General features: G+C 42.0%; 1 protein-coding gene across 2 annotated transcripts; it reads left to right on the top strand.

Moving 5' to 3' along the window:
* On the top strand, nt 1-27,922 carry CA5A (carbonic anhydrase 5A). Of its 2 annotated transcripts, none has more exons than XM_067540219.1 (7): nt 1-62; nt 10,080-10,277; nt 16,373-16,491; nt 17,319-17,414; nt 17,573-17,635; nt 21,732-21,887; nt 23,946-27,922. In XM_067540219.1, exons 1-7 carry the CDS (start codon nt 26-28, stop codon nt 24,123-24,125), a joined length of 849 nt encoding a protein of 282 aa, XP_067396320.1. In that variant the 5' UTR covers nt 1-25; the 3' UTR covers nt 24,126-27,922. The 2 variants fall into 2 exon arrangements, with proteins under 2 accessions (XP_067396320.1, XP_067396319.1); XM_067540218.1 differs by lacking the exon at nt 1-62 and adding an exon at nt 6,034-6,868.
* Nucleotides 27,923-27,975: the final 53 nt, after the last annotated feature.

Raw genomic sequence — 27,975 nt, 5'->3', positions numbered from 1 at the left:
ACTAGTGCCAGCAAGACCCTGCAGCATGGCCACCTGCACTCATAGAAACAGGACTGCTGCATGTGAGTATATTTCATTTTAATTAAAATAGCGCTCTGAACACCTGTATGAGTCAGCAACCGCGAGTGCTACCAGAGAGGCATAGAAAATAAGAATAGTAAGCTTTGCTCTCCCTGTCTTTCTCATATGTCAGTAGAGACCAACAAAGGGAACTTGAGACCTTGAAAAGAGATTGCAAAAAAAAAAAAAAAAAAAAAGGAGAATTTCAAAAGATAATACGAGAGAAACTAGAGACGGAAAAGCCTTATGTTATCTGGACTATTTCCCTCACTCCTGGTGGTGTGAGATTAAAACCTCATTCTTCAGGATATGTGCAGTGAGGGCCAGTGGGTGTCATTGGGCTGGCTATGATTCTAAATTTTAACCACGCAAAGGGTGCAAAAGAAGTGTTTTTCCTGTCTGATGTTCTGGCTGATTTCTATGAAAGCACTATTTGTAAGTATAACTGAAACCACATTTAGGGCCAGATCCAAAGCCCATCCAAGTCAATGGAAAGATTCCTATTGACTTCAAAGAGCTCTGGATCAGGCTCATACAGATTAAAGATTGAAATGATTAATTTAGTAAAACAGAGTTTGATAGAAATATAGACCATAAAGCCCCCAAATTAGTTGTATAGAAGATCCACATTAAATTCCTTATTGAAACGCAAAACAATACTGGGTAATACAAAGGGTTCAGTGATGTCCAATACTATTAACATAACATATCTACAAATATGACTTGTGGTTGGGCTATTCATGAGGTAGGCATATCTAATCACTTGTATGGAGATTATGTCACAGGCTAATAACAAATAATAAGATCCTACATAGAGGCCTGGTCTACACTGCCAGTGAAATTCGGCGGTAGTCAACGGGAGTTTGCATACAGTAACTTGCATATCTCCCGTCGACTTCCTAACGGCTACTTACTGCGGCGACTCCACTGTGCTGCACTGATGGGAAATGCCCGCCCGTTGATGCAGCGCTATGCATCTTGCTGTGTTGACTTCCGGGTTCGATTGAGCAAGTCTTCACTGCTGTTCAGTCGAACCCGCAAAATCGATCCTGCACTGCCGGTGGTGCCACCATCAGTGTAGACATACCTTTGGGGAGGTGGTTTTATTAAATCGCCTTCTGGATCAATTGAGTGTGTCTTCACTGCCCCTCAATCGAACCAGAAAAATTGATCTGATGACAGTGACTTTGCTGCCGTCAGTGTAGACATAGCCATAGAAAGTGCCTTTCATCCAGAATATTCTTTTCATTCCTGTAAATGGATTAGTTGAGCTTTCTCAAAAAGACGGTTATGTCCCTGTTTGAATACCGAGAAAGGTGATACCTTGCTCAATTGAATAATCAAACAGTACTCTTTATATCCACCTAGGTGATAACCAAACAGTTTTATTTTACTTGGGTGGCAGAAAACAAAGCAGGATGCAGATGTTTAATAGTTTCTCATTCATAAGTGCATTTTGGCAGGTGACACCATAGAATAAATCTGCCATTGATTGCCTGGCATTTCAATAAGCCAGTTATTGTGAGATTAGTCTCCAAATGCAGTGATGCGTTATTGTATTATAAATCTTCCAGAGCATGGAAGTCTTACATAACATATAACATGCAAGATTCCTTGTCACTGAGCAATTCCATAATAATTCATAATGTAATATTATAAGGATGTAAATTACATTTGCAATGTTACCCTAATGAGTTTGAATTAATTTCCGCCAAATCATTCTTTTGTCTTCCACAGAACAGAAAAGTAAAGTTGGTTTGTGGGGTTCTAAAAACTTCAGTGAATAAAGTTGCACTAAATCCTCTTAGAACAGACAGAATAAGTTATACAATCAAGTGGCTCAACTTGTAACTACTGTATAGGCCTTTCAACTTCATTTTAAAATGTCCTTTACTTCTTAATCTGGAAAAAAATGCATACTCTCTCCAGCACCAAGTTTAGCACCAGGCCTTGTTAACATTGAAACGGATCCATAAGAAATATATTTTAAGCAATTCATTTCTAGCGCACAGTTTGAATTAGTCAGATGACAATATTTTTTTCCCTTTTCTGACCTTTTCAGTTGTTTTCTTAGCACAAGATGAGTCTGTTTAAAAATTTTTTACTTGCTACCCTGCCAGTTTTATTTCTATTAAGGCATGTCCAGGAAGCTTGACTCATTCCATTTAAAAAAAAAATAAAGGCACTGTTCACCTGTTTGAAGAAGAGTGATACGGTTTTAAAATCAGAAAGATCAGACCCTATCAGTTATTAGCTCTTCAAAGAGTTTAAGTGAATTCATTGACTATATGTAGCATGTTCAGAAATGTTTGCATGAGAGAGGGGAGCAGGGGTTTGAGAATCAGTTTGTCTAAAACTGATCTAAAACCAGAGGCCAGAATCTATCCTAATTTATGGTAAACCCAAGCCAAGCCCATTTAGGTAGGTGGGGTTTCACAGATGTAACCCTGAGTAGATTTGGTTCCTGATTTAGAGTAAGAGAGCATTACACTTAAAGAAAAGAGAGCACCTGGGTCTCAGAAGCCCAATTACCCCTTCCTCTTCACAGAGGTATCTGCACAGCAAAAGCTGTGCACAGAAGAGCCTGTCTGAGCTAGCTTGAATCCAGTTAGCACAAGTAACATAGTAGTGAAGACAGTGCAGTGCAGGCTTCAGCACAGGTAGTACAAACCTGGCACAGACCGTGTGTATGTACTCTGCTTGCTAGCCTGCCCTGAAGCCCGTGCTACGTTGTCTTCACTGCTATTATTTCCCATGCTAGCTGGATTCAAGCTAGCTTGTGCAGAGTGCTAGCTCAGAAATGCTACCCTGTGTATGGCTTTTGGTGCGTAGACATACCCAAAGATACAAATAACTCCTATTGGCTTTACCATAGCCACATGGAGAGAATCAGATCCCAGGAGCGATGTCTGATTCTTTTAGGACTGAAGGTTGGAACCACTGAAGTGGTTGAGGCTACTGACCCATCTGGTTCAGGATCCTACTTCTAACAGCAGTCAATTCCTGAAGCTGCAGAGAATGGTGAATTTCCCCATCTCCAATTTCTCAATCCAGCCAGCTATGCAATGCATGGTGTGGAGGTGGAGCAAGTCCTCCCTTCCCCACTGCAGGCGATCAGGTGACATCCTGACATTCTGAAACATGAGACTGGATTAAGATAATAGGTGATTCAGTTTGAGAGGTATGTACAAGTTACCTTTTAAATATATATATATATCAGTTCTATTAATGTGCTTGATGAATCACTACAGACAAAGCAAGTACCAGGCTTTTGGTTTCATCTGAGTAAGAAAAATGACATGAGATGTACACACAAATCACTTCTTCAGAAGACAACGAGTGCCCATGATGGCTTATAAGTAAAAGCGCCTAAGCTGATCTCAGCTGTCACAACAGTGCTGAGGGAGAGAAGTGATCTCTGAGGTCTGTTGCTGCTGTTCAGGGGGCAAAGATGCAATGTGCGTTCACATCAACCCACTCAGCTAAATGAGTGAGCAACTGCATTCTGCAACTAGGTGGAACTTTTGAGTGGTCCTCAAGGATAACCCCAGAGGGGATGCCTTGCTGTAGCCCTAGATCTGACAAAGGTGTGGCTGACTATGACAAGGTTCAGATCAGCAAATAAAGACCACAGCTATCCTTGCGATCCCCTGTCACAGCTAAAGTCACTGGAGGCCCGGAGGTTAGATTCCTAACAGAGAAGAAGTGGCTGATAGTGTGTTCTCCATAAAGACCCCAGAGTTCTGGAATGTCCTCTCACCCTTGGTTCAAAATAGCCCAGAATTTATTACTTTCAGGGCGCACTGCAGGGCCCATGAACTTAATCGGTTCTTTAAAGAGGTGTAGGTGAGCTCAGGTATTGGCCAATGTATGGGGTGCAGGGTAGTGTTTGAGTCGGTGCTGCAGCTAGAGGAGAAAGCTCAGCTGATTGCCCTGCATTTTGTTTTTGTAATTGGCTGGGCACCCAGAGCTTGTGAATAGGTGCTTTTTATTTCATCTCAGTCCAAATAAATTCACTTCTTTACTAGTCACCTATGAAGACACGTTGAATGACCCATGCTAGTGTTAGTCAAAGGTCCAAAACCTCCCCAAGATTTTGATACTACTAGGTAAGAAGTGGTCACATTCCACCAAAAATAGAGCACTAGAAAAAAACTACCAACAAACCAAAGCCAAAATACTTTAGGGCTAGATTTTTAGAACTGCATATGTGCAGAAATACAGTCCCATAATCTGGGAAAGTGATTACCACAACTGCACACACACAATTGTGGTAACTGCACACAAATGGCCGGGGAGTGAGATGTCTACTCAGCCATTTCCATGCTCCATGACCACAGCTGCATGCACAATTTCAGTAACAGTGTATCTGCAGGAAAGATTAAGCCCATATTAGCTTTACCCTGCCAGTTGGAATAACCTGCTTTTTATCTGGGCTGAGCCTCAGCCGTCACATTCTCATTCAGATTCCTATCTTAACCACACACTTTGGAAGTAAGGAGAAGCTCATCCTTTAACAATCTGTTGCTGCTTTACTGACAAGCTTACAGAACAGTTACATGTCAGTTACATACCATTTGATAAAAGTAAAGGCATTAGACTGTTTACATCAATAAACGGGCCTACAGTATAATCCAACACTGACATGAACTCAACAGAACTTTCAACATCTTGTCATGATGGAACATAGCCAGGTCATCAATGCTATCACCCAGCAAATCTAGACATTTATTGTGTGAGCCATAAAAAGAAATCAACCCATTCTGGAATTCTCTATTAACATTCAATCCAAATGAATTGTTTCGTTAGGATTCTTACCTATGCCACAGTTTCGTAGGATTCTTTATTTTGTTTTAGTTATATGTTTATTTATGTATTTTGTCTATTTGGAAGGTGTTGTCATGGAAAATACACCAGCTCAACATCAATGGAAAAAAATTTCCTCTAGCTGGGTGTGGTTCTCAAAACATTTGGCATTCCAAAATGTTTGACTTCCTGTTCTCACTGTTTTGCTTCAGAGCTGGTTACAGTGTGTTCTAGGGATTCCATGTAGAAACAAACCAAGATTCTTTATTAAACAGATCTTTTTAAAATGCCATTTCAGTGGAGAACATTGATCAACCATAAATCTTAGAACCAATTGGAATAATCATTTTATCCCTCACTGACATATAAATAGATCATTTTAATGTTCCTTCTTCTAATTCATACCCAAAATTCTTATTGATTTTCTTTTTCACAGGAGTCTCTAAGGAAATTAACAATTGAATGCTATCTTGTCTCTGCCAGAAGCAGATTTTGGTATATCCTTGAAAAGATGTAGGCCCCGATCCTAATCACAATTGCGGCAGTGTAAATCTAGAGTAAATCCAGTGATTTAAGAATTTACATTGCTCTACTTGTTATTAGAATCCAGCTCTCAAATTCTTCTCTATGAAGTTTGTATAAGTTATAATAACCATCAGGTAGTACATATGGCTCTGCACAGTTCAAACTTCAACATACATAAACAACAAGAGTGTTCCAACTTTTCTACTTTCAATGTGTCAACCTAGAACCAACTAGATCTTACCAATGATTGATTCTTGATTCTAAAGTATGAATAGTATAAATACACCAGTCTCAATACCTACACTATAGATTGCAGCCCACCTCTTTAGTAAATTTTGAAGATACTAAACAGTGTCTGTAAATAGCTTTCCCTAAGGCTTTTGATTCTAATGTCAGCACCAAATGTATTTTTCAAGAGTGATTTCAAAGAATTCTGATAAAATCCCTGCAGCTGCAACTTATTACAATTCAAAGACATATGAAGCAATTCAGGTAGTCTTAATCTATCAATCTCAATGAGCAAAAGGTGAAAAAAAATTAGGGCATAATGATGCCAGAGAATAAAGATGCACGCACGCACTCACTTACTTACTTGCACGGTACTTAAGGCAGATAGACAAGAACCTTACTCAAGAAGCCGTGTTGGGTCTTACATTAGACATGACAAAGAGGTAACAAACAAAGCAAAGGGTGGAAGGAAAGGACAAAAGTTACAATAGCCAAAGATCTTGAGTTAGACTGTAGTTGTATACATGGCATCTCAATTCATTTTTAAGAGGGTTTTTTGGGTTTGTTTTTGTGAACTGTATTATGTCTTTTTAGATCTAGCATTTAGGTCTATTGTGTGTCGGTCCAGCAGCCCTAAGACCATTCATCCACTAGGCGAGTGGCTAGAAGATTTACCTACCTGCTCTCAGGGCTCAAAGGAGGGGGGATGGATGAAACCTGCCAGTCCCTGAACAGTGGTGAAGAGGTAGATTACCACAGAGGGGCAGTGGGGGTAGAGTGCCCCCTCTTCTTCCCCCTGCACGAAGAGAGTGTTTGATCCCCTGCTGACCAAGGTTTAACGGCCAGGGTACCAGAGCACAAACCTTGTTCAGGGCTGGATCTGAAAGCGGGCTTACACCCCAGTGTACCAGGCCCTGGGAGAGTCTAGGGCCGCGGCCAGGGCGCCAGGCCCCCATCTGAGGCCCGAGGGCTGCCAGCTCCTCCCCCGGCTCGGGCGGGCGGGCCCAGGCCCGGGAAAGGCGGGGCCGGCTGAAGCGAAGGCAGGGCCTGGGCCGGCCCTGAGGAGCCACGGGCGGGTGCGGGACGAGTGGGACAGGGCGGCCCCGGCCCGCGGAGATGCTGCTGCTGCTGGGGCGGGCGCTGCGAACGGCCCTGGCGGCCTCGAGCCAACGCCTCAGCCCGGCCGCGCCGCGCGGGGCCAGACCCTGCAGCCTGGGCGCCTGCTGCTCCTACCGGCTCCGCGACGCCCGTGAGTGCGGCCCGCCGGGCCCTGCGGCCCTGCCCCCCCCCTCCCCGGCATCTCACCCCCGGGCCCTGCCCCCGCTCCGCTGGGAGCGCCCAGGCCTCCTTGCAGCCGCTCCCCGGGTAACCTGCCGCGGCCTCCCCTCACTTGGGCAGCCTGCACTTCCCATCCCCTGGGCCTGGAAACCTCCAGGCATCCTGAACCGTCCCCCCCCCCCCCGGGCACCTTGCACCCCCTCCCCTGGACACCCGGCACCCCGCCCTCGGGAGCCCCAGCGCACCCAGCACAGGGACACCCGGAGCGGCTGTATTCCCCTCCCTGCTCTAGGTCTCTCACTCCCCCACACCAGGTCCTGGGCTGATGCAGCCGCAGGCTCAGTGGTGTGTAAAGACCCTTTTTCTCCTGGTTCAGAACTGGTCTGGCGTCATTCCTAAAAGCCCCTTGTTCTGCATAAGTGCTGCTTCCCACTCCTCTATCGGGCTGTTCACCTTTCTTCGAAAACAAAACCCCCTCAGTCTCCTAATGATTCTGCTTTCTCTTCTTTACACAAGATTGCTTCTCAGTCTGCTTGTTGCCAGAGGCCACTTTTGAGGGGGGGAAATGCCAGACCACCGATCTTCTATGAAGATGCAATTTTAATGTGTGCCAACAGTCTGTCACACTTCTCTGAACTATTGCCTCTGAAGTGTTAATGTAGATACACACTGATTTTGATATAAGAGTGGTCATGGTTTCATGTGACCAGTTTGGCACAAGAGATAATTTGACGGCAGAAGTCATACTCTTCAGCTGTACTGCAGCATAGTTTCAGAGCCCTTCCTAGTACTGACTGCCACATCATTTCTTGCCATTCCAAAGCAATGCAAAAAGAGCTTCTTTAATATCACCACGTTTTCTGGCTTGGTTTCATTTTAAATTCACATTTGCAGTTCCACATTTTTGATAGACTGACAGTTCTTCAAAAGTTACATACAGTGGCTGTGATTTATAGCAGTTTGTTAATGATACTTTCCTGATTATGTTAACAATAACACTGGCTGGTTTATAAGTGAGCTGCAGCATTGCAAACTTCCTGGGGAGTCACCTTTAGCTTTTTAGTAAGTTTGCCTCTTGTTGAGGTGCTGGAGGGAAAACAGTTTAGTCACGTGTCACGGGAATGGTCTCTTACAATATTTCACCTTTCCTTTCACGTAAAATAAAATGAGGCTGGTAAATTTGTACCAATTCTTTTAATAGAGTAGCAGAGACCATCTCACTTCCAAGATTTTTATGACTAATTTTCAGACAAATTGGTAGATCAACAGAAATTTGTCTGTGGACCTCCAGTAGTCCACCGACCATGAGAACCACTGCCTTATAGTCATTTAGCACCCCTTACTTCCCAGATCCCGGCAGGTTTTGTCAGCCTCCTGATTCTCATTTCCTTACATGAGTTGAATATGATTCTCTGGAAACTGAGTACAAATGCATGAGACCCAATCCTGCAAGTTGATCAGCCTAGACAGCTCCCTGACATTGCTAGGTCTGCCTTTTCATTTCACCTTGGAGTTCAGAGATATTGCTGTAATGGATGCTTTAGAACTGCTTAATAGGGATCCATTACCAGTCATGTGTAAACATAAACAGAGAAGGGTGATGGGAAAAGTTCCAATTTTTATGGAGCCCTCCAAAAAATATTCTTGCTCTGCATTTGTCTCTGGAATTGCACTAATATCAATTGGTAGTACTGGTACATAAGTAGGCTTGGCAGAATTCAACTTGAATTTTTTTCTAATTGTGATGAATTTTTATCAATTTTTGAAAGTTTTTTCCCCCTAATTTTAACTTTATTTTCACAGTTGTGTGGGGTAGGGTTAGGACATTGCTGACCGTGGGGCTACAGGGGGCTATGCAGCTCAGGGGCCCAAGACACTGAGGTGCAGAGTGTGAGGGAGGCTGCAGTCATCCTGGCCCAGCAGACCAGAGACCCTGGACAGGACTGTAAAGTGAATGATGAGCTACAGCTGCTGATGAGGGCAACTTGCTGCTGAACAGTTCCTGGCCAGAGTTGACTCCCACACTCGTGGCTGGTGACAGCGGACCTGCTGAAGGCGTCCCTGCATGGCCGCAGAACCGTGACACAAGATGCCTCCGGGTGCAAGGGAGGCTGTGGCCCTGGCAGGGTATAACAGAGACCTCCAGCCAGGGCCGCAAGGAGGAGGGTGATTCCCTAGCTGTGGGGGAAGCCAGCTTACTGTTCACTGGTTCCTGCCTCAGGATGGAGGCATTCAGCAGTGGGGTGGCCTCCCCCATGCCCAGGATGACAATGACTCCTCCTTGCAGTCCTGGCTGCGGGGGGGGGGGGGTGAATGCTCCAGAGGCCAGGACCACAGCCTTCCCCTCACCTTGTTCCTGCAAGGATTGGGTGTCATCGGCCCCACTCACTCACCCACCAGCCACAATGTGGGAGCCATTCCCTGGCTTCAGCAGCAGGACGGCCTTTCCCGCAGCTCTAGACTTGTCCTCAGTGCAATCCTGATCAGAGGTCTCTGCTCCACTGGACCAGGACAAATGCGGCATCCTCCACACCTTGTTCTGGCTCACTGACTCCTGTAACAGCAAGGCTACAGAGGGTTCCCTGCACAGCCGGTGATCCCTGATCCCTGCAGGTACACCGACTTACCAACTGATCTATTTATTTTTGGTCAATTTCAGCGTGTCAGCTGAAATCCATGTTTACTGATAATTTATCAATTAAAATCGAATCTTGCCATGCCTATCCATAAGCAAAGATAAAGTGGCATGGCATTCTATAAGTCAAATAGAATCATAGAAGGTTAGAGTTGGAAGGGACCTCAGGCGGTCACCTAGTCCAGCCTCATGCTCAAAGCCGGACCAACCCCGACTAAATCATCTGAAACAGTGAAACAGAAGCCAGGTGTTACTGAAAATTGAGGAAAAATCAATCCCTGACAGATGAGAGAAAACAAAATCACTTTGAATAGTTTTATTATTGTAACAGACACAGCTATAAAGCCAGTCACTATGCTTCCCTGGGTAAATCTGAGTCATACATGTGGAATTTACTGTTTTCTTTATTTTCTTGTAGACCAGCTGATGTGAATCTAGCCTTTGAAAATCATATTCTGAGGCACTTTCTGTTGCCAAAAAGATCTATTGTATTCTGTCAAAAATTCTGTACAACATATTAGAGACTGATTCTATGTTCTGCTTCTAGTGCATCCGCTTTGGCAGAGCGAGCTTTCAATTCCTGGGGGCACTCGACAGTCTCCAATCGACATCCAGTGGAGAGACAGCGTTTATGACCCTTACCTGAAGCCGCTGACAATCCACTATGACCCATCCACATGCCTCTGCATCTGGAACAATGGGTACTCGTTTCTGGTTGAATTTGAAGATTCCATGGACAAATCAGGTAAGGAAAGCTGCATCAAGATCAGGTTGATGTGTTATTTCTGTCTGCAGCTGAAAAATCCTGTCCATGCCACACTGTAAGCACACACGCACTCTCTCTCTCTCTCTCTCGCTAAGAATAAGAAAACAAAGGCTGAAAACAAACTTAGAGTATAACCCTCTTCTAAAGAAGGTGCCTTCCTCCCTTCCCCCCATTACGGAATAGCTTCTCTCTAAGCAAGGATTCACCGTAATCAGTACTGCAACACATTGGCTCTGCATGAGCCCCACTAAAGCCCTGTATTAAGGGCTTAAGTGGTGCTTTCTGCAAGCCTCTGCACTTATTGCACAAGCCTTTATGTCCTTCCTTTTGATTTTACCTCATTATCTTTTTTAGGTATTGCTTGCATGCATGCATGTATGTATTTGATATACAATTGCAATTCTGGAATTAAACATTGTGAAATAATGGGCTGTTTATCTCTGTGGCACTGTTATCATAAAAGTAATGCATTTGAAATAATGTTCCAGAAAGATGCACTTGCCTTTTGAAGAGGACATTCTTCTGTTAGAACTATTTAATCTGAGTAAAATAAATAATGCTGATTTGGTAATGTTGTAGGCAAATATATGTGATCTTGTTGCTTTAAAAGAACCTTCAGCCTCTACCAATAGATAATAGCTAAATGCTTTACCTCTACCAGATACATTTTTAAATTGGACTGCAAATTCAAGTGAGTTTAAATTGAAGATATTACTACTAAAGTCAAAGTTTTTCATCCACTGATCCTCTTAAAATCTACTTGACCAACGTGTATCAGTGCAGTTTTCTATTACAGTTAGGTATGAATAGAATATTTAACATCTGTTAAGTAGCAGCAATTAGTCACAGATATTGGATAGCATTTGATTCACTCTTGTTATCCAAATTGTCAGTGTGGAAAGAGAATATTTAGATGTTGGATGAGTTCAGACCTTCCTAGTTAGAATCACAGGTGGTCTAGGATGTGTATCCATTGATTTCAGGAAGGGCTTGACTCTTCTGTGGGGCAGGAGGAAAATGCTTCTGAACATCTCTAACTTAGGAGGTTCATAGTTTCAATACCTTATATCAGAAAAACTCTGGGGAAGATGTCCAAGTGCTATATTTGTAAGCATCTTATTTCTATGATACCAACACCTTTTTTGGGGCTGACGTTTGGAGAGGGGTTGAGAAAACCATCTTATGAAAAAGATCCATTACATAGTTCTTCAGAGGTTTGGTTTGCATAGAACGCTGGATTCCCCGGGTTAACAGGAAAAGCAAGATTAACAAGCCCTGAAGTTGCTCATAACACTTGCTACCAATAGTAGCATTTTTTACAGTGTTGGGATTCAAATATCAGAGTGGAGACTGTCCCTGTTCTCGCTTATTACAAGCACAGAAACAGATCTCCTCATGGAGGGAAGTGTGGGAATTCTATGTATCTAATCATTCTGAGCCATCATTTCTCCTCAGAATTTAGCATCAAGCATTTATCTGCCCCCTCCCTATTGTCTTAAACATTTGCTTGTTGCACTTCTGTTGCCACTAGTAGAGGTTTGCACGTGTTAATATCTCATGTCATTTGATGATTATCGCTATCTTTTTTCTGTCTTTGGGAACAGAAGATCCTAACGTCAATCCCAAACTGATTGTGCCTACTAGAACATCTCCTATTGGCCAAGTTGCAGCGTCTTTCGTGGAACTATTTTGTGTGCAAACCTCATTTGCTACATCTTCTGTCCACCATTTCTGAAACCCCCGTGTCTTTCCAGATTTCACTTTGACATTACACAACCCATGTCACTCACTATTTCACCAATTAAATATAGCTGTATATTAATCCATCATTCCAGGTCCATAATATAGAGCAAGGAAATCACAGTCGCACGTTCGTATTTTTACAGTGTAGTGTGTAATTTAATAGTGTGCTAGTTACAGTGGAGCAGTCTAGGATAATTGCACTACAGTATTTAGAAGCAGAACAAGTTCATTAGCCATCTTATTGTACTGTAGTTAGTGCATGAAAAGTTTAAGCCTGTTCTGCTTTTACTTTGACTGAGATTTTCTTTTATATACCTTTCAACTCTTTAAACACCTAACTTCTTCTCCCTTTCTTTCCCCCTCACAGTATGCTTTTCACTCTCTTCTTCCTCCTCTTTCTTTGGTTTGTCTTTCTGCTCTCTCTCCCGCTCAGTTTCTGTCATTCAACAGCAATAGCGAGAGGTCCATATAGAGAAGAGGAGAAAGCAACATGGATAAAAATGCAACATAATTGAAAAATAAGATAAAAAATATTGAAGAAAAGTGCAAAATGATGAAAAGAGAAGTACATATCCAAGGTAAACAACCACTGAACTCCTGAGCTGAGACAAAACCATAACTGACAAAAGAGGAGGCTAACCCTGACTTTGGGTGCTACAGGCAAGCAGAACAGGGGAATGAGGAGAACAAGGGGGGAAAAAAGGCCGTGGGGAAGATATGTAATGTACTGGTTATGCACTATTGCCATCTGCTGGATGGAAATGGACGTATAACATTAGTAGGTTTAAAGAAGAACTCTGTTTAAGCTTGAAAGCTTGTCTCTTTCTCCAACAGAAGTTACTCTAATTAAAGATATTACCCCACCCACCTTGTCTCTCTAGGTTTAAAAAAAAAAAATTTCAGACAAGCTGCTGCTTCATTTAAAAAAAGAAAAAAGAAAAAAGACTGAGTCCCTTTAAACTTCCCTTTGATATTGTGAAAACAATCAACATTGTGGTAAGGCATGAAAAACCAAAAAATGACAATGCCTGGAAAGGGATTGTAAACCCCTGTTTATTGTCTTCTCTCTCATGTCCATAATAAGGGTCTGATTTTGCAAACAGACATGCTTGTGAGTCACTTTATTCACATGAATAAACCTATGTAACGGAGTGGGGCTATTCATGTGAGTCTAATTTCTCACGGATGCACATGTACAAATAGAATCTGGTGTGGAGGTCATTACTGGAGTGGGGCCTTCATTCCCTTCCCACTCAGTGCTCTCTCATTATATTTGCTTTGCTTTACTGTCTCCTCTGAACTTATCTAAAAAAAAAATTAAGAAAGAAAGCTTTAATGTACCTTAAGACTAATGTTCAGTTTTTCACTGATGCAGAGAAATAGCTGCGAGAACTAGCCACGGGGTGTTAGATGAGTTAAATGTCAAGTAGGACAGCTTGGTGGTGTACTGCTCCTTTAACAAATAATTGGAATTTTACGGCGTGAGTGGAAGTTTGAGGCAAATGCATGACATTCTTCTAAAATGAGATGGGTCTATCAACTGTTTTCAGGTATCTTTCCTTTAGCCAGGAGGATGAACAAATCACGATCTCTGATAGGAACAGCACCCTTGTATTATAGGGTCTGATCCTGCTGCTGTTAGAATCAGTGACAAAATTCCCGTTGATTTCCTTGCTGGAGGATCAAGACCAGGGGCATGCACAAGGGGGGGGGGGGGGCAAGCAGGGGCATAAGCTCCCCAATAATCAGTGCAGGGTGAGGCAGTGCTCCTCTGGCCCCTGGACCCCAGCAAGAAGTGGGGCACAAAGCTCCTATGGGGCCCTGGTGGGGCAGGGGGACACATAGAATGTGTCCCTTAAAAAGCGCTGGAATTTAAATCCCTGTGCAAGGCCCTGATCAAGACCATAGTCCTCTTATTCCCCCCAAATCCCAGTGTTGTACAAAGGTGGGCAAGTATTGTTATCTCCGTTATGCACATGGAGAAACCGAGGAGCAGAAAGGACAAGTGATCATGTAGCCAGTCTTTGGCACAAATGAGTCATGGGACTCCTGGCCTGTACTCCGACGTCTAAACTTGCTTCCCCCTACCTATAGAAAGGTTGCTGAGGGAGTCTTGTGTAGGCAAGATTTTGCTCTATGTGAGTACACCTACTTTGGAAGGCCAAGGCCAAGATGTTAAGCCTGTTTTGCATTAGGAGGGGCATTGCTAGCAGGTCACGGGAAGTGATTATTCCCCTCTATTCGGCATTGGTGAGGCCGCATTTAGAATATTGTGTCCAGTTTTGGGCCCCCCAATACAAAAAGGATGTGGACAAGTTGGAGAGAGTCCAGCGGAGGGCAACAAAAATGATTAGGGGGCTGGAGCACAGGACTTATGAGGAGAGGCTGAGGGAACTGGGCTTGTTTAGTCTGCAAAAGAGAAGAGTGAGGGGGGATTTGATAGCGGCCTTTAACTACCTGAAAGGGGGTTCTAGGGAGGATGGGGCTAGGCTGTTCTCGGTGGTGGCAGATGACAGAACAAGGAGCAACGGTCTCAAGTTGCAGGGAGGGAGGTCTAGGTTGGACATTAGGAAAAAGTTTTTTACTAGGAGGGTGGTGAAGCACTGGAATGGGTTACCTAGGGAGGTGGTGGAATCTCCATCCTTAGAGGTTTTTAAGCTGCGGCTTGACAAAGCCCTGGTTGGGATGATATAGCAGAGGTTAGTCCTGCTTTGAGCAGGGGGTTGGACTAGATGACCTCCTGAGGTCCCTTCCAACTCTAATATTCTATGATTCTATGATTCTATGATTCTAACGACTGCTGGAAAAGTAACATTGTCTAGTGGATTGAACGTGAAACTGAAAGCCAATAGCAGCTGAGTTCTAACCCAAGCTCTGACGCTCAGCTGCTCTGTCTTTAGGCTAATTGCTGAAGACTTTTATGAGTCCAACTGAGGTCAGTGGATGATGTGAGGGTGTGGTACTTGTGAAAAGCAGGCCTGAGGTGTTACAAATTGGGCAGCCAAAATCATTTGTCACTTCTGAAAATTTGTGCCTTAATTTTTCTACCTTAATTTTCTCCTCATCTGGAAAGAATAAATTACCTTCCTTCCAAAAGTGAGGTGTGGATTAATTCCTTTACGCAGTAGTTTGATATAAAATGGTAATTAAGTACTATATGTTTGTGACATCAGTAAATCAGAGTGTAAAGCATACAATAATAGTAGTGAACAGTCCTTTAGATGTAATTGCTACCAGTCATTTAGCAGGTGCTGTGATCTAGTGACTAGCAGAAAGGGATTTAGAACCAGGAAGATCCTGTTTTAATCTGGATCATTCCCACCTGGAAAAAGGGTAAAAATCAGGAGTTCATTCAAAACCAGATACAGAATTAGAATTTTGTTGAGTATACCAATTATAAAAAATCTCACGCGTACTTAAACTAAATGACATGTTGCTGTTTTAATAGAGTAATAGATAGGCGGCTAGGAAGAACTACATTCAGTTGTGACCGAGGCCAATTCAAAATATCACTTGTAAATAATACATTCAAACTTCTACAAGCTTTCGATTTTTGCCCATATGCAGATAGTGTTTAGATACTTTCTGTTCAGCACCCAAATAGATTTCAACGTACAAAATGTCAGGCATTTTGGAAATAGTTTAATACTGGACTGATGCTCTAAAATGTGTTTGTCAGTCACAGTTCTTGCTGAGAAGCACTTTTTAAACTTCCGTAATGTTTAAAAAGATCTAAAATTGTATGTTTGCCATAATATACTAATTATATTGGTGCCATTAGAATAAGAACTTGGAGAATATTGATGGCAAGTATTATCACCCGAGAAATTCCAATTTCTCATGCAATTCCAAGTTTCCTTGGTCATGTGGTAGATACAGAGACTATTTTTATCTTTGAAACCCGATGATGTAAATATTCTGTGACAACCCAGTGAACCACTTCTGATGCACCTGCTCAGAGAAAGTGTTATGTATAGCCAGCATGACCCTGCCAGATAAACCCTGTTTGAACTTGTAAAGAGTCTTTCCTATGCAGGGAGTTGGGTGAGGAAGTTTTGTTTACTATATAAAATGTGAGGTCATAAATTAACTTTAGCTTGAGTTGGTCTGAACTAATTAACGTCACACATTTGCACCAGGCAGGTTTTGTTTAGATGCTTAACTAAATTTACAGCTCGATTCACTAAAGGGGAAAACATCATTGTAAAGCAGTTGCTGCATCTGAGCTTTCCTGGGTAAATACACTGCAAGGAGAGAAAAAAGCTGTTTTGTTTTCACCTGTCACTGAGGCAATTCTCTATAACATGTATCTTTTTTTTTTTTTTTTTTAGTAATTATGGGAGGACCCTTGGAAAACCATTACAGGCTAAAGCAGTTCCACTTCCACTGGGGAGCCATAAATGAATGGGGTTCAGAGCACACGGTTGACAGCAAATTCTACCCAGCAGAGGTATGGGGAGGAATGCTGAACAGTACTGCTTTCTGATATTTGCACAAGCAGGAGACTAGAGCTCTGTGTTTCCAGCCCTAATCCTGGCTAAAAAGCTAGTATGGAGCAGTGGTAGATGTATAGAACTGCTGCTACCAATAATTATAAAATCATAGAAGATTAGGGGTCATCTAGTTTAATCCCCTCAAAGCAGGACCAACCCCAACTAAATCATCCTAGCCAGGGCTTTGTCAAACCGTGCCTTAAAACAAGGGCACACTGATGACTCCTATCCAGCTTCTTGTCCGCTGTAACCCACAAGTCCTTTTCTGCTGAATTGCTGCTTAGCCAGTTGGTCCCCAGTCTGTAGCAGTGCATGGTCTTGTGCTGGGCTGGCTCTTCCTCTGGGATGGATCTAACCCTAGGAGAACTGTCCGCTCTATATCTCTTGTCTGTTTTTCATAATGATGGGAAATCTTCCATTTGATTTTTTTTAAAGGCACAAAGGGGAGCCTAAGGCACCTAGCTCCCTTCTGCACCTTTGAATAACACTCTTGTACTCAGTCATCCACAAACCAGATCTGTCTGTCTTCAATGAAATGCAGATTGTGGGGCTGAGATTAGAGGTGTTACTTTTTTTTTTAAAGCAGCTAAAGAAACACATATTTGTTTCAAGTATATTTTTTGTTTCCCATTGCATGCCTTTTGATTTTTAAGGTAGTTCCCATATTTTTCAAATTGTCAAGGGCCAAATGCAGGACGAAGACCAAGAGAAACTGCATTTGTTTTGATTATATTTGTCTGTCTCTCATATGTGTGTGTGAAACTGTCATTCTCTTGTATTTCAGTTGCATTTAGTACACTGGAATTCTGTCAAGTACGCAAGCTTTGAAGAAGCTATCATGGAGGATAATGGTTTGGTTGTCATAGGAGTATTTTTGAAGGTAAACTCTTACTGCAGTAATCTGTAGTGCTGCATTTTAAATATTTTTTTAAAATTAAAACAGATAAAATATATAGATTATTCTTATTAAACTTCCTGTGGTGGGTATTTGTGTAATGTTTTCTTGATGACTTATACATTTATATCTGTGTAATGCAGCTGGGAGCACATCACGCAGGACTACAGAAGTTAGTGGATGCGTTACCAGCAGTTAAACACAAGGTAATACATATTTTGTAATGGAATGTTCAAATATTCCGCTGCATGTCACTCGCTGTCCTCATGGTTCGTGACTTTATCAACATGCAGAATATTTTGATAATATCAAGACACTAATGAACTCTTTATTACTATCGTTGATGTGTGTGGGTTAGGGACTGGACTGAGGTTAGGGCATCCTCAAACGATAGAGAAAGTTGTTGGGTTCAAATGGAGAAAATCACTAACCTTTCAGATGTACTTTATGCAATCACATTCCTATCTGCTTGAGTCAAGAAACATAGAACATGCTTCAGCATGTAGACTGAATCTCTCCAGAGCGGCAGATGCATGTTTAGTATTTTCCTTATCTGAAGGAGGCGGAGGGCCTCTGATACAAAACCAAATTACTAAAATTTGTTTACATGGAAGTTAAGAGCCAATTTTTTCAGAGAATCACTCAGTGCTGTAAAAAGAGACAGTCAGTGGTTACTGTCGGTGATATTAGATTTTTCTGGTGTACGTTATTTTTCTACCATGGAAATTTGTTAATCAAAGCCTAAAGTCAGAATTTCTTATATGAACATGACTTTGAAGTTTCTGCAGGACCTCCTTTCACAGTCAGGAAGCAGATATTAAGGGTGATTTTATTAAGGATGTTTGTTTTAAGTGGGGTCCTGCTGGGATTGGTTCTTGGTCCTATGCTGTTCAACCATTTTATCAGTGACCTGGAAGAAAACATAAAATCATCACTGATTAGTTTGCAGATGACCCAAAAACTGGGAATGGTAAATAATGAAGAGAACAGGTAAACTGGGTGCAAGCAAACAATTTGCCTCTGAACATGGCTAAATGTAAATGTGTACATCTAGGAACAAGGAATGCAGACCATACTTGCATGATGGAGGGCTCTATCCTGGGAAGCAGTGACTTTGAAAAAGATTTGGGGGTTGTGGTGGATAATCAGCTGAACATGGCTTCAGTGTGATGCTGTGGCCACAACAGCTAGTGTGATCCTTGGATGCATAAACGGGGGAATTTTGAGTAGTAGAGAGGTTATTTTACCTCTATATTTGGCCCTGGTATGTTTGCTGCTGGTGCCCACGTTTCAAGAAGGATGTTGATAAATTGGAGAGGGTTTGGAGACGAGCCGTGAGATGATTAAAGGATTAGAAAATGGCTTATAGTTAAGGTTAAGATTTTGTCACAGGTATTTTTGGTAAAAGACGGGGACTGGTCACGGGCAATAAATAAAAATTCACAAAAGCCGTGATCCGTTCCTGACTGTTACTAAAAATACCCTGGGGGAGGGGGAAAACAATGCTGCCAGGGATTGCAGCTGCTCTAGCCCCACTGCTCCAGCAGGCTGGCCTGGGGGCTGGGGGGACCGATCAGCTGCTCGACGGCAGCCCAGGGGCTGACAGCTGCTCCAGCCCTGATCCAGAAGTCCCAGAGGTCCCGGAAAGTCATAGAATCCCTGACCTTCGTGACCAAATCGTATCCTTGCTTATAGTGATAGGTTCAAGGCGCTCAAAGAGAAGGTTAAGGGGTGACTTGATTCCAGTCTATACGTATCTACGTGGGGGACAAAATATTTAAAAATGGGCTGTTCAGTCAAGCAGAGAAAGGTCTAACATGCTTCAACTTCCAGACACTGAATCAAGACAAATTCAGACTGGAAATAAGGTGCAAATTTTCACCAGTGAGAGTAGTTAACCACTGGAACAATTTACCAATGGTTGTGGTGGATTCTCTGTCACTGACCATTTTTAAATCAAGACTGGATGTTGTACTAAAAAATATACTCTAGGAATTATTTTGAGGGAGTTCTCTGGCCTGTGCGGGAGGTCAGACTAGATGATCACAATGGTCCCTTCTGTTCCTGCAATCTATGAATTTTTAACTTTCCATTTCCTGACACTAGAGGGAACTAGTGCATCTTTTAGAAGCATCACATGCTCTTTCCAATGCTAGTTCCCGAACGAATGACTTGAATGGCACCATTGATCTCAAAAGAAGATGGTGTAAATGCCAAAGCAGTTCAGTTACTGTATGTCATGGTGCAGCACTGCTAGTGGTTAAAAAGTGCAATTCTTGAATGGCAGTCCTTGGTGCAGATAATGCATGCATGAGGCACAGGGCCAGAAGAAGAAGCTGGCGCCCTACTAGCTCTGGAGGTCTGCTGCACTTTCCTCTTTGCTCGCTTCACTTGCATCCTCCACTTTCTCTCTTAATCACCTCTTCAAACAATCTCTTTGACTCCCTGGTATAGCACTGCACTCTAGTGTAGCCTGTTGCTAGCTGTGCCTTTCCAGCTTGCAGCATCAACATGGAAAATTTTCCAGTCTCTCTTGCAACTGTCCTTGGTCTTGAGCCTATGTCGACCCATGCCTGACCTGCCTCCAAGAGAACTGAAAGAGATCAACCCAATGACTTGCAATCAAGTCCAGTTGCAATCGTTCTTCCTGTAATAGACCCTCTAAGAGAGAATTTTCTCCAGAGAAAACAAATATTTATGGCAATGCAGTGAAAGGCCCTCTAAATAAATCTTGAACAAACCTGCTCAGAGAGAACTTCTAGTGCATCAAAAAGAACATTCTGTAGAATATTCAACTATTATGAGAAAGGACCCGTAGAATGTATGTACATTCAGCATATGAAACTGAAGTAATCTTGGGCCAACATTTTTTTTCAAACAGGTGTTTATTTTTAGGTACCCTAGTAAGTGACCTGGTTTCCAAAAGTGCTAAGCCCTCAGCAGCTTTGAGTGACGTCAAAGCACGCTCAGGACTTTTGAAAGTAGACATCCATGCTTAACTTTAGTGGGGCCCCGCTTCTTCATGGGGGTGTGTGGAAGGGGCAGATTATCCCATTTTCTGCCTATTGTGGGGCAGAATCTTCACATCTTCCTCTGAAGCAGTTGGTACTGACTGCTGGCAGAAACAGAATACTGGACTCGATAGACCTTGGGTCTGATCTTACCTGGCAATTCCTAGGTAGGTTCATATGTTTGAAATATCTTGGCCTTAATGTTTCCTACATTGGCTAAAAGTGGATAAAACCCGTTGGTAGGTGCATTGCCAGCAGAACGAGGGATGTGATTATTCTCTTCTATTCAGCACTGGTGAGGCCTCATTTGGAGTACGGTGTCCAGGTTTGGGCCCCCCCACTACAGAAAGGATGTGGACAAATTGGAAAGCATCCAGCAGAGGGCAACAAAAATGATTAGGGAGCTGGAGCACATGATTTATGAGGAGAGGCTGAGAGAACTAGGCTTGTTTAGCCTGCAGAAGAGAAGAGTGAGGGGTTACCTAGGGGAGGTAGTGGTATCTCCATCCTTAGAGGTTTTTAAGGAGCGGCTTGACAAAGCCCTGGCTGGGATGGTTAGTTGGGTTGGTCCTGTTTTGAGCAGGAGGTTGGACTAGATGACCTCCTGAGGTTCCTTCCAATCCTAATCTTCTATGATTCTATGATAAAGCAAAATTGAGACTGTATTTAAAAAGAAAATACATGCTGAAAAATACCCTCAGTATAGTGTTTGTGTGTAGGGAGCCTGTGGACTCTGAAGCTCTCTCACATGCTACCTGGGGATGCAAGCTTTTGAGAAGCCAATTCTTGATATTGTTCAAATGAAACAATTTTTTTTCAAAACATTATTTTGGCTAAAAATGAACTCCAAACCTTAAATAAGTCAACCAATGACAGACTATGCCTCAACTTTGTTCCACCAGTCTTCCTGTTCCCTCTTTGTTGTCCTTCTCCAGCTATCCCTATCCAGAATTGGATTTTCTCACTCCCACACAACCACCCTCTGTTACATATCCACTCAAACGGGGGCTTTTCCTGCTTCTGCCAGTTCCTACTGGCTTGTGGGGTAATAGACCAAATCTGACACCTCCTATTTGCTAGCTGCCTTTAGTCCACAAAGCCAACTTTAACTCTTTTCAAATATTGTGAGTTTTAAGATTTTTTTTTACAGTTGATCATTAATAATATTGACCGCATTTAATAGATAACAATTGTATTGTTCTAGTCTTATCACTGTTCAGATTTTTCTGATATCCTCTAGATTTTTTTCAGAGGTTAAAATATTTAATACATGAATTTGCTTGGATTCTAGGACACAGTTGTTGAGTTTGACGTCTTTGATCCCTCCTGTTTGCTTCCATTATGCCCGGATTATTGGACCTATGCTGGATCTTTGACCACTCCACCACTTACAGAATCCGTCACCTGGATTATTAAGAAGGCACCAATAGAAGTTGATCAAGATCAGGTATTTATCATGCTAAGAATTTTGCTTTTTAATAAAGATGGTTTATTGCCTGATGAGATGGAAGGGAAATAAACATGCTGCAGAAAGAGAAGTTACTTACCAGTAAGGCGGAGGAAATAGACATTGCCACCAGGCCCAAGGTGTGTCTAGTCTAGTAACCTGTGTCTGACAGGGACCAGCATCAGATGTTTCAGGGGAAGGTGTAAGAACCCCACAGTAGCAGATGTGGGATAATCTGCCCCGAAATAGGTCTCATCCTGGTCTCTAATAGTAAGAGATTGGCATAAGGATGACATTTAATAGCCCTTCAAAAAAATTTGGTCATATTAACTGTAACTTGGGATATTCTTGGGTGTCCAGAAAAATGTCCAATCCTGTCTTCCTAAATTCTTGGCTGAGCATCTTCCTGTGGCAGTGAGTGTTGCCTCTGCAAGCTCCCACTTGTGGAGTCCAGGCACTTGGGTTATAAGCTTCCAGAACCTTCTAGAGAGCACTGGGGGGACACACCCTCACTTCCCTTCCCCTTGTGCCAGGGTTCCAAGGATATTTTTTAAAATAAAAAAAGAGGGGGGGGGTGTCTTCCCAACTGCTTTTTAGTTCCTTCTCACTGCTTGAAGGTGCAGCAAGCTCAGAGCTTCTTGATGCTTCCTTTATCAGCTTTTTTTTAATGCCCCTTGAGGGCTAGTTTTGTTTATAGTTGGTTAGATTGTCAGTCAGCTTTTCTTTTAAAGAAAAAAGAGGAAGGAAGGGTGCCCACAAGTGGAATAATTAGAGGCCACCTCAACTGAGAACTCAACTGAGAACCTCAACTGAGAGCAGTTCTACTTAGTACTCTAACATTCAGCTGGACCTTGTCTCTGTGTACTCCCTGCTGCTGTTAATTTTAGTCCCGCATGTTGCCAGTTTAATACGGCTCTTTGGCATGAAATAGAGGAGGAGAAGTTCCAAAGTGACCGAAGAGGCCCAGAGATTAGGAGCAGCAAGAGGCTACAATTACAACTTTTGCTGGCACTCTTCAGTATTCTCCATCCATCCAAGGAAACGTGCATGAAGAATGGCCAAATCATTGTGGCATTAAAGTGATTGTTTCAGATCTAGGGAAAATATAGCATTTGAGTGACACCACATCTGGCCTGACAGTTCCTTGTAGTTTAGGAGGCACTGAAGGCAAATTCATTCATTGTGACCAATGAATGTTATTGAGGCTCCAAGTTATAGGTCAAATGAAACGACATTGCAGATCTTTTTAAATTACATATGGCAAGACAGTAAAAACTCTTTGGGAAGTTAACATCCAAAAATAAATTCAGCAACTCCAAATTGTCAAGAACAGGAGTATATATGAGCATATGGCTTTATTTTCCACAAAGGGGAATGCAGAGTTACAGAGTGATTTGAAAGGAAGAGAAAGGTATAACAGAGCAAAGAAGGAAACTTTAATTTGAGGTGTAGTGTGTTTCCCTTTTCAATTCAGACTCTTCTGTACTGTCTCTTCCATTTACCTCCCTAAAAATCCCATCTCTTAGGACAGAGAACAGGTCATTGTAATTCCCTTGTGAGCTTTAGAGAAGCAATGCTAAAAGCCTCCTGCTGGACTCCTGGGTTTTGAGAGCTAACAGCAACACGTGTGACTGTTGCTGAAACTTATGTTTCCCATGCATCAACATGTGTGTGTCAAAATTAGCAGAACAGAAGTTGCAGGCAGAATGTAAAGTAAGAATGCTAAAGTGCAGAAAGATTTATATAAAGGTGGTGCGTATCTAACCCATGAATACTCAGGAGTTGGTGCTCTCTCGGGATTGAGGAGAAATTAATGGTGAATAAAGATGTAGTTCACCTGAAGATGGCAGATGATTGGCAGTTCGTATATTGCTTTGATATAGTTGAGAAGATGATCTTTACAAGCAGGTGGTGAAGATATGCCGCAACTTAATGCCAAAACCTCTCAGTGCTTGAGTTTAATGGGAGCTCTTATAGTTTCTAAACGTGAGTGATCTCATGTATCCAGTAGTTCTTCCAACAGCTACATCACTCATATGCACCATTTGTTATTCCCAGCTCGAGGAGTTTCGGATGCTGCTCTTTACCTCAGCTGGGGAGGAAGAAAAGAGGATGGTAGACAACTTCCGCCCGCTTCAGCCACTCATGAATCGGACCGTCCGTTCATCCTTCCGAAACCACCACCTATTGGACATCGAAACAAGACCCAGCGCACACGCACACCAGTCTAGCCCATAGGATAGCCTGAAAAGAGACAGTACATTTTCAATATCTAAAAGTTACTAACAGCCACTTTATTTTTAAAAATTCTGTATGTACTGTGTGTATACACTATAGAATTTCATGATCAGTCATTTAAAGGGATTTGGGGTTTACTGCTTGGCATTTGACCTTCAGCGGGTCACCTTTTCTGTAGAAGCACATGTTTATTTGTACCAAACTTCTAAGCAAGTAGCAAAAACTCATAGCATGTATCAGAAGCTATTTTGAGAATGTAAAGCAAAATAAGGGAGTGGGGTTTCACTGCCCCATGCAATGTCATGGTTAGTTTGTGCCTTGTGGAACACTTTTGTTTGAAGACTTCTTGTCAGACTAATAACCCCAACAGAGCAACTTTATTAGGTAGGGGACACAAAAAGAAGTCTCTCATCTATAACAGGTCATGTCCAGTGTAGGGTTATTTTGGGGGAGGAGGGAAAACAGCTTTCTCTAGGCAAAAAGAAAATGGATACACTTTGTAAAGATTGAAAACAGTTTCTTGAGGCATGTGGTGCTTATCCTAAAGTATGGTCCGGATGGCCTCTTTTTATCTACCTCTGCTCGCCATAATTTTCTCTGTATTCATCATGGTTCACTGCCTTTGTTTTACTGTGTTTAACAATGTCCATCATGTGGAAGAAAGTTATGTATAAATGGCTAAGTAGTTTTCTTCTGATGAAGTCTATTTTTAACTCATAGAAGAGTCATTTTGGAGGACAAATGAGGAATCTTGACCTTAGCTAGTAAATGGGAAAGACTTCAATAACTGGGGCGGGGTGGGGGAGTAACTCTGTTTATTTTGTGTGGGCTTTTGCCTAGCTCATTTGAGTGCCTTATTGTTGTCCCTGCTTCCTTCATTATTCCTTCCTTCATCATTCCTGCATTCCTTCCTTCATCAGCCTCTAGCTGATTGCCTTTTTGCCTTGAGAATGAGATTTCCCCATCTGCCTTAGTGTGGTTCTGTTCTGAAATGCAGTTGTGTGTAAATGGCTCTTCTTGCTCCCCTGTGTGTCGTCAGATCCGATCCACACACTGCAGCAATAAAAATTGGTTTTCACATCTGTTAGCTCTTCCGAGCTCCCACAGCTGGGTGGGATTGCTCTGGATTCCATTCCTTCTTGTGCATCATCAACGGAACTGTTCACTAACTTTCAGTCACTTGTAATTGAGAACAGTGGGTGACACAGATATAACTGGGGGCATCATCTAAATACCATGGGGCTGAAAGGTGTAACTTATGCCATCATTTGGTCTGTAGAACCACTTATTACTGGTGATGATGCATGAGAATGAAAGATCCCAGCATGACTCTTGGAGCTGAGGTGATGTTTGCTGGACTCACAGCTAGGAAAAGTGAGATAAAGTGGGTGAGGTAATCTCTTTCATTGGACAACAGAAGTTGGTCAAAGAGACATGCTTTCAAGGTACACAGAACTCTTCTTCAGGTCTGGGAAGGGCACTCATGAGTGTAGCTCGAAAGCTTGTCTCTTTCGCTAACATAAGTTGGTCCAATAAAATATATTACCTCACCCACCTTGTCTCTCTCATGTCCTAGGACCAACACTGCTACAGCAACACTACAAACAAACTAGGAACAGCATCATTTTACTCTTTAAACTGAGCATACTTGACTGGGAGTTATTGAAAGTGAACATGAAGTTCAGCAATGCCATTCCTACAACTATTTTTTCAGAGTGGAACCACACTTGAAGATGGCAGTAACTTTGAATCAGCCATTGAAAGGTATCTTTTATACCTTCCCAGATCACTGCTACTCTCCCAGTAGGGGAGTGATACTTAAACTGTTAAAATTTTTCATTATGGTATTCTGTGATCTTAATAATGCTGCTTTTACATTTAAGGGCTACTGATGACTAGAGTTCTATAAGTAAGTAAATCTTAAATGTAACTTAAATATTCACATGGGTATAGTGGGGAGAAGTGATTGCAAAATGGCTCCTTCTGGTAGAAAAACTGAGCAAATGTTACCATGAAATAAGTAGGAATCCCACAATCTTCTCTGTAAAATACTTTTCTGACTAGTTACTGGTTTACATTTTTTAAGCTGTCTCTCTGACAATGGAATGGACTTTTCAGGTTTTAGATCATTTCATACCCAGGACTTAAGCATTTTAGCTATCTTGATGAGTTGTCAGCAAGTTCTTTTTCTCTTCTGATTTGCAAAGATTATTTCGCTAGCTGATACAGCTTTCATGGTATACATAGATGCAAAATATGTTTTGTTCTTTGAGGGCTATCGTAAACATGTGCACACATGCCAGTTATGCAGATAATAAGCTCGAATCAGGAGGTACATTTCAGTTAGCTACTCTATCCTCTGATGAGGGTAAAATGTCTGAAAGCAGATTTCAGTATTGAAGACTCTCATGTTAATTTTCTGAGCACAGTAGACAAGTTTTTTTATATGGATGTTTCTGTTACAGTTTCACTACTACTTACCTCTGCATCTGTGTTTACATGTTCATATGGTTGTGTGTGTGTCTGGCAAAGAAAGAATATATATTTAAATTACAGGGTAAATTGTCGTATGTTCATGAAATTAGCAGAAGCTTGATTTTTATTTTTTACATGTATGGTGATGATATCAGCCTTGCAAAATTGTATTCACTCAGGAAGAGTTGTTCTTTTAGGAGTGGCAAGTGGGACTCCATCCTTTCCCCTCATTCCTCCAGCATGATGGTAAAAAGCAAATGTGGTTTGATGTGGTAGCTAATAGTGTGTATTTAAATTTCATGATGACTTTACAAGGCTCCATTAAGTCTGACAGATGCCCGCAGTAATCTTAAGGCTAACTTATTTTAGGCGAAGTGTAAACGGGCATGAATATACAATTCTGTTCTGACTTGAATGGTGACTGTTTTAGTTAATACAACTGTAATTAAAAAGTTTCCACATTTTTTGGAAAAGTGCAGCTTATCCTCTGGGAACTGGTGGAAGAGGGGACTTCTATGGAACTAATTTACTGCAAGGTAAAGATGGCCTTGCAGTTGGTAGTGTTGAGGTAGAGAAGGCTGAAACAAGGATTATAACTGCAGGGCAGAACATACCAGTCTTACTGTCAAACTTGTGCACAAGTAACAGAGCAAACTCAGCACAGGGAATATTATTGTGAGTTAAGTATCGCTCTGATAAGAACCTACTTGTTTGGTGGCTTCATAAAGTTAGAATGACTGTATTTGCAATGAAATACTTAATTCATTCCAGAATTCTCAGACTATTATCCAATGTGACTGACTTCTCTTATACTCGAGCTGCATTGTTTTTGACCCTGAGTCTTGGCGAAGAGAACCTTTCTTGCCTTGAAATGCATACCTATATGGGAGATGATCTTGATCTCCCAAAAATCCACTTGCTGCCTGAGTACTGGAATTTCGTCAGTCATGTTAAGGGACCTTTATTCCTGATAAACCTAGGTGTTGATAACGTACCTAACACTGTAGTGTTTTTCCTTATTTAATCTTCATATTTGCCTTCAAGTTTGAAAGCCTTCATTTTCAACTATATGTTACTCATTAGCTGTACTTATTTTCATGGCAGTTAATGCACTGTGTATTTTTAACATATGAATGAATATATCCTGTGCTCAGAATTATTATTTACTTATTGAATTGTCTAGTAACATAGAATGTTTTTGTCTGTTTTATTCTCCTGGGATATATGCTTTTATTTTTAGCTACCTGATATAAAGAAGTTCTTAGCTGCTGTATTTTTAGAAAACATTAAGCTCGTGCGTATATTCACAATAAAGTAATATGAGATAATCTGTGTCTCTTTGAGTATTTGAGTAACTGGTTTTTTTTTTCACTTC

Source organism: Emydura macquarii, unplaced genomic scaffold (genome assembly GCF_026122565.2).
Source record: "Emydura macquarii macquarii isolate MOO-44397 ecotype Brisbane River unplaced genomic scaffold, CSIRO-AGI_Emac_v2 contig_561, whole genome shotgun sequence".
NCBI classification, from domain to species: Eukaryota; Metazoa; Chordata; order Testudines; family Chelidae; genus Emydura; species Emydura macquarii.
Note: the sequence above shows the minus strand (reverse complement) of the source record. Positions and strands in the feature narration are given on the sequence as shown.

Bases quoted from the DNA above. Each gene is read 5' to 3' on its own strand.
- CA5A (XM_067540218.1), top strand. From the start codon at position 6,736: ATGCTGCTGCTGCTGGGGCGGGCGCTGCGAACGGCCCTGGCGGCCTCG. The intron at 6,869-10,079 runs GTGAGTGCGGCC...TTCTGCTTCTAG, and splicing joins CTACCGGCTCCGCGACGCCC to TGCATCCGCTTTGGCAGAGC. The intron at 21,888-23,945 runs GTATTTATCATG...TGTTATTCCCAG, and splicing joins TAGAAGTTGATCAAGATCAG to CTCGAGGAGTTTCGGATGCT.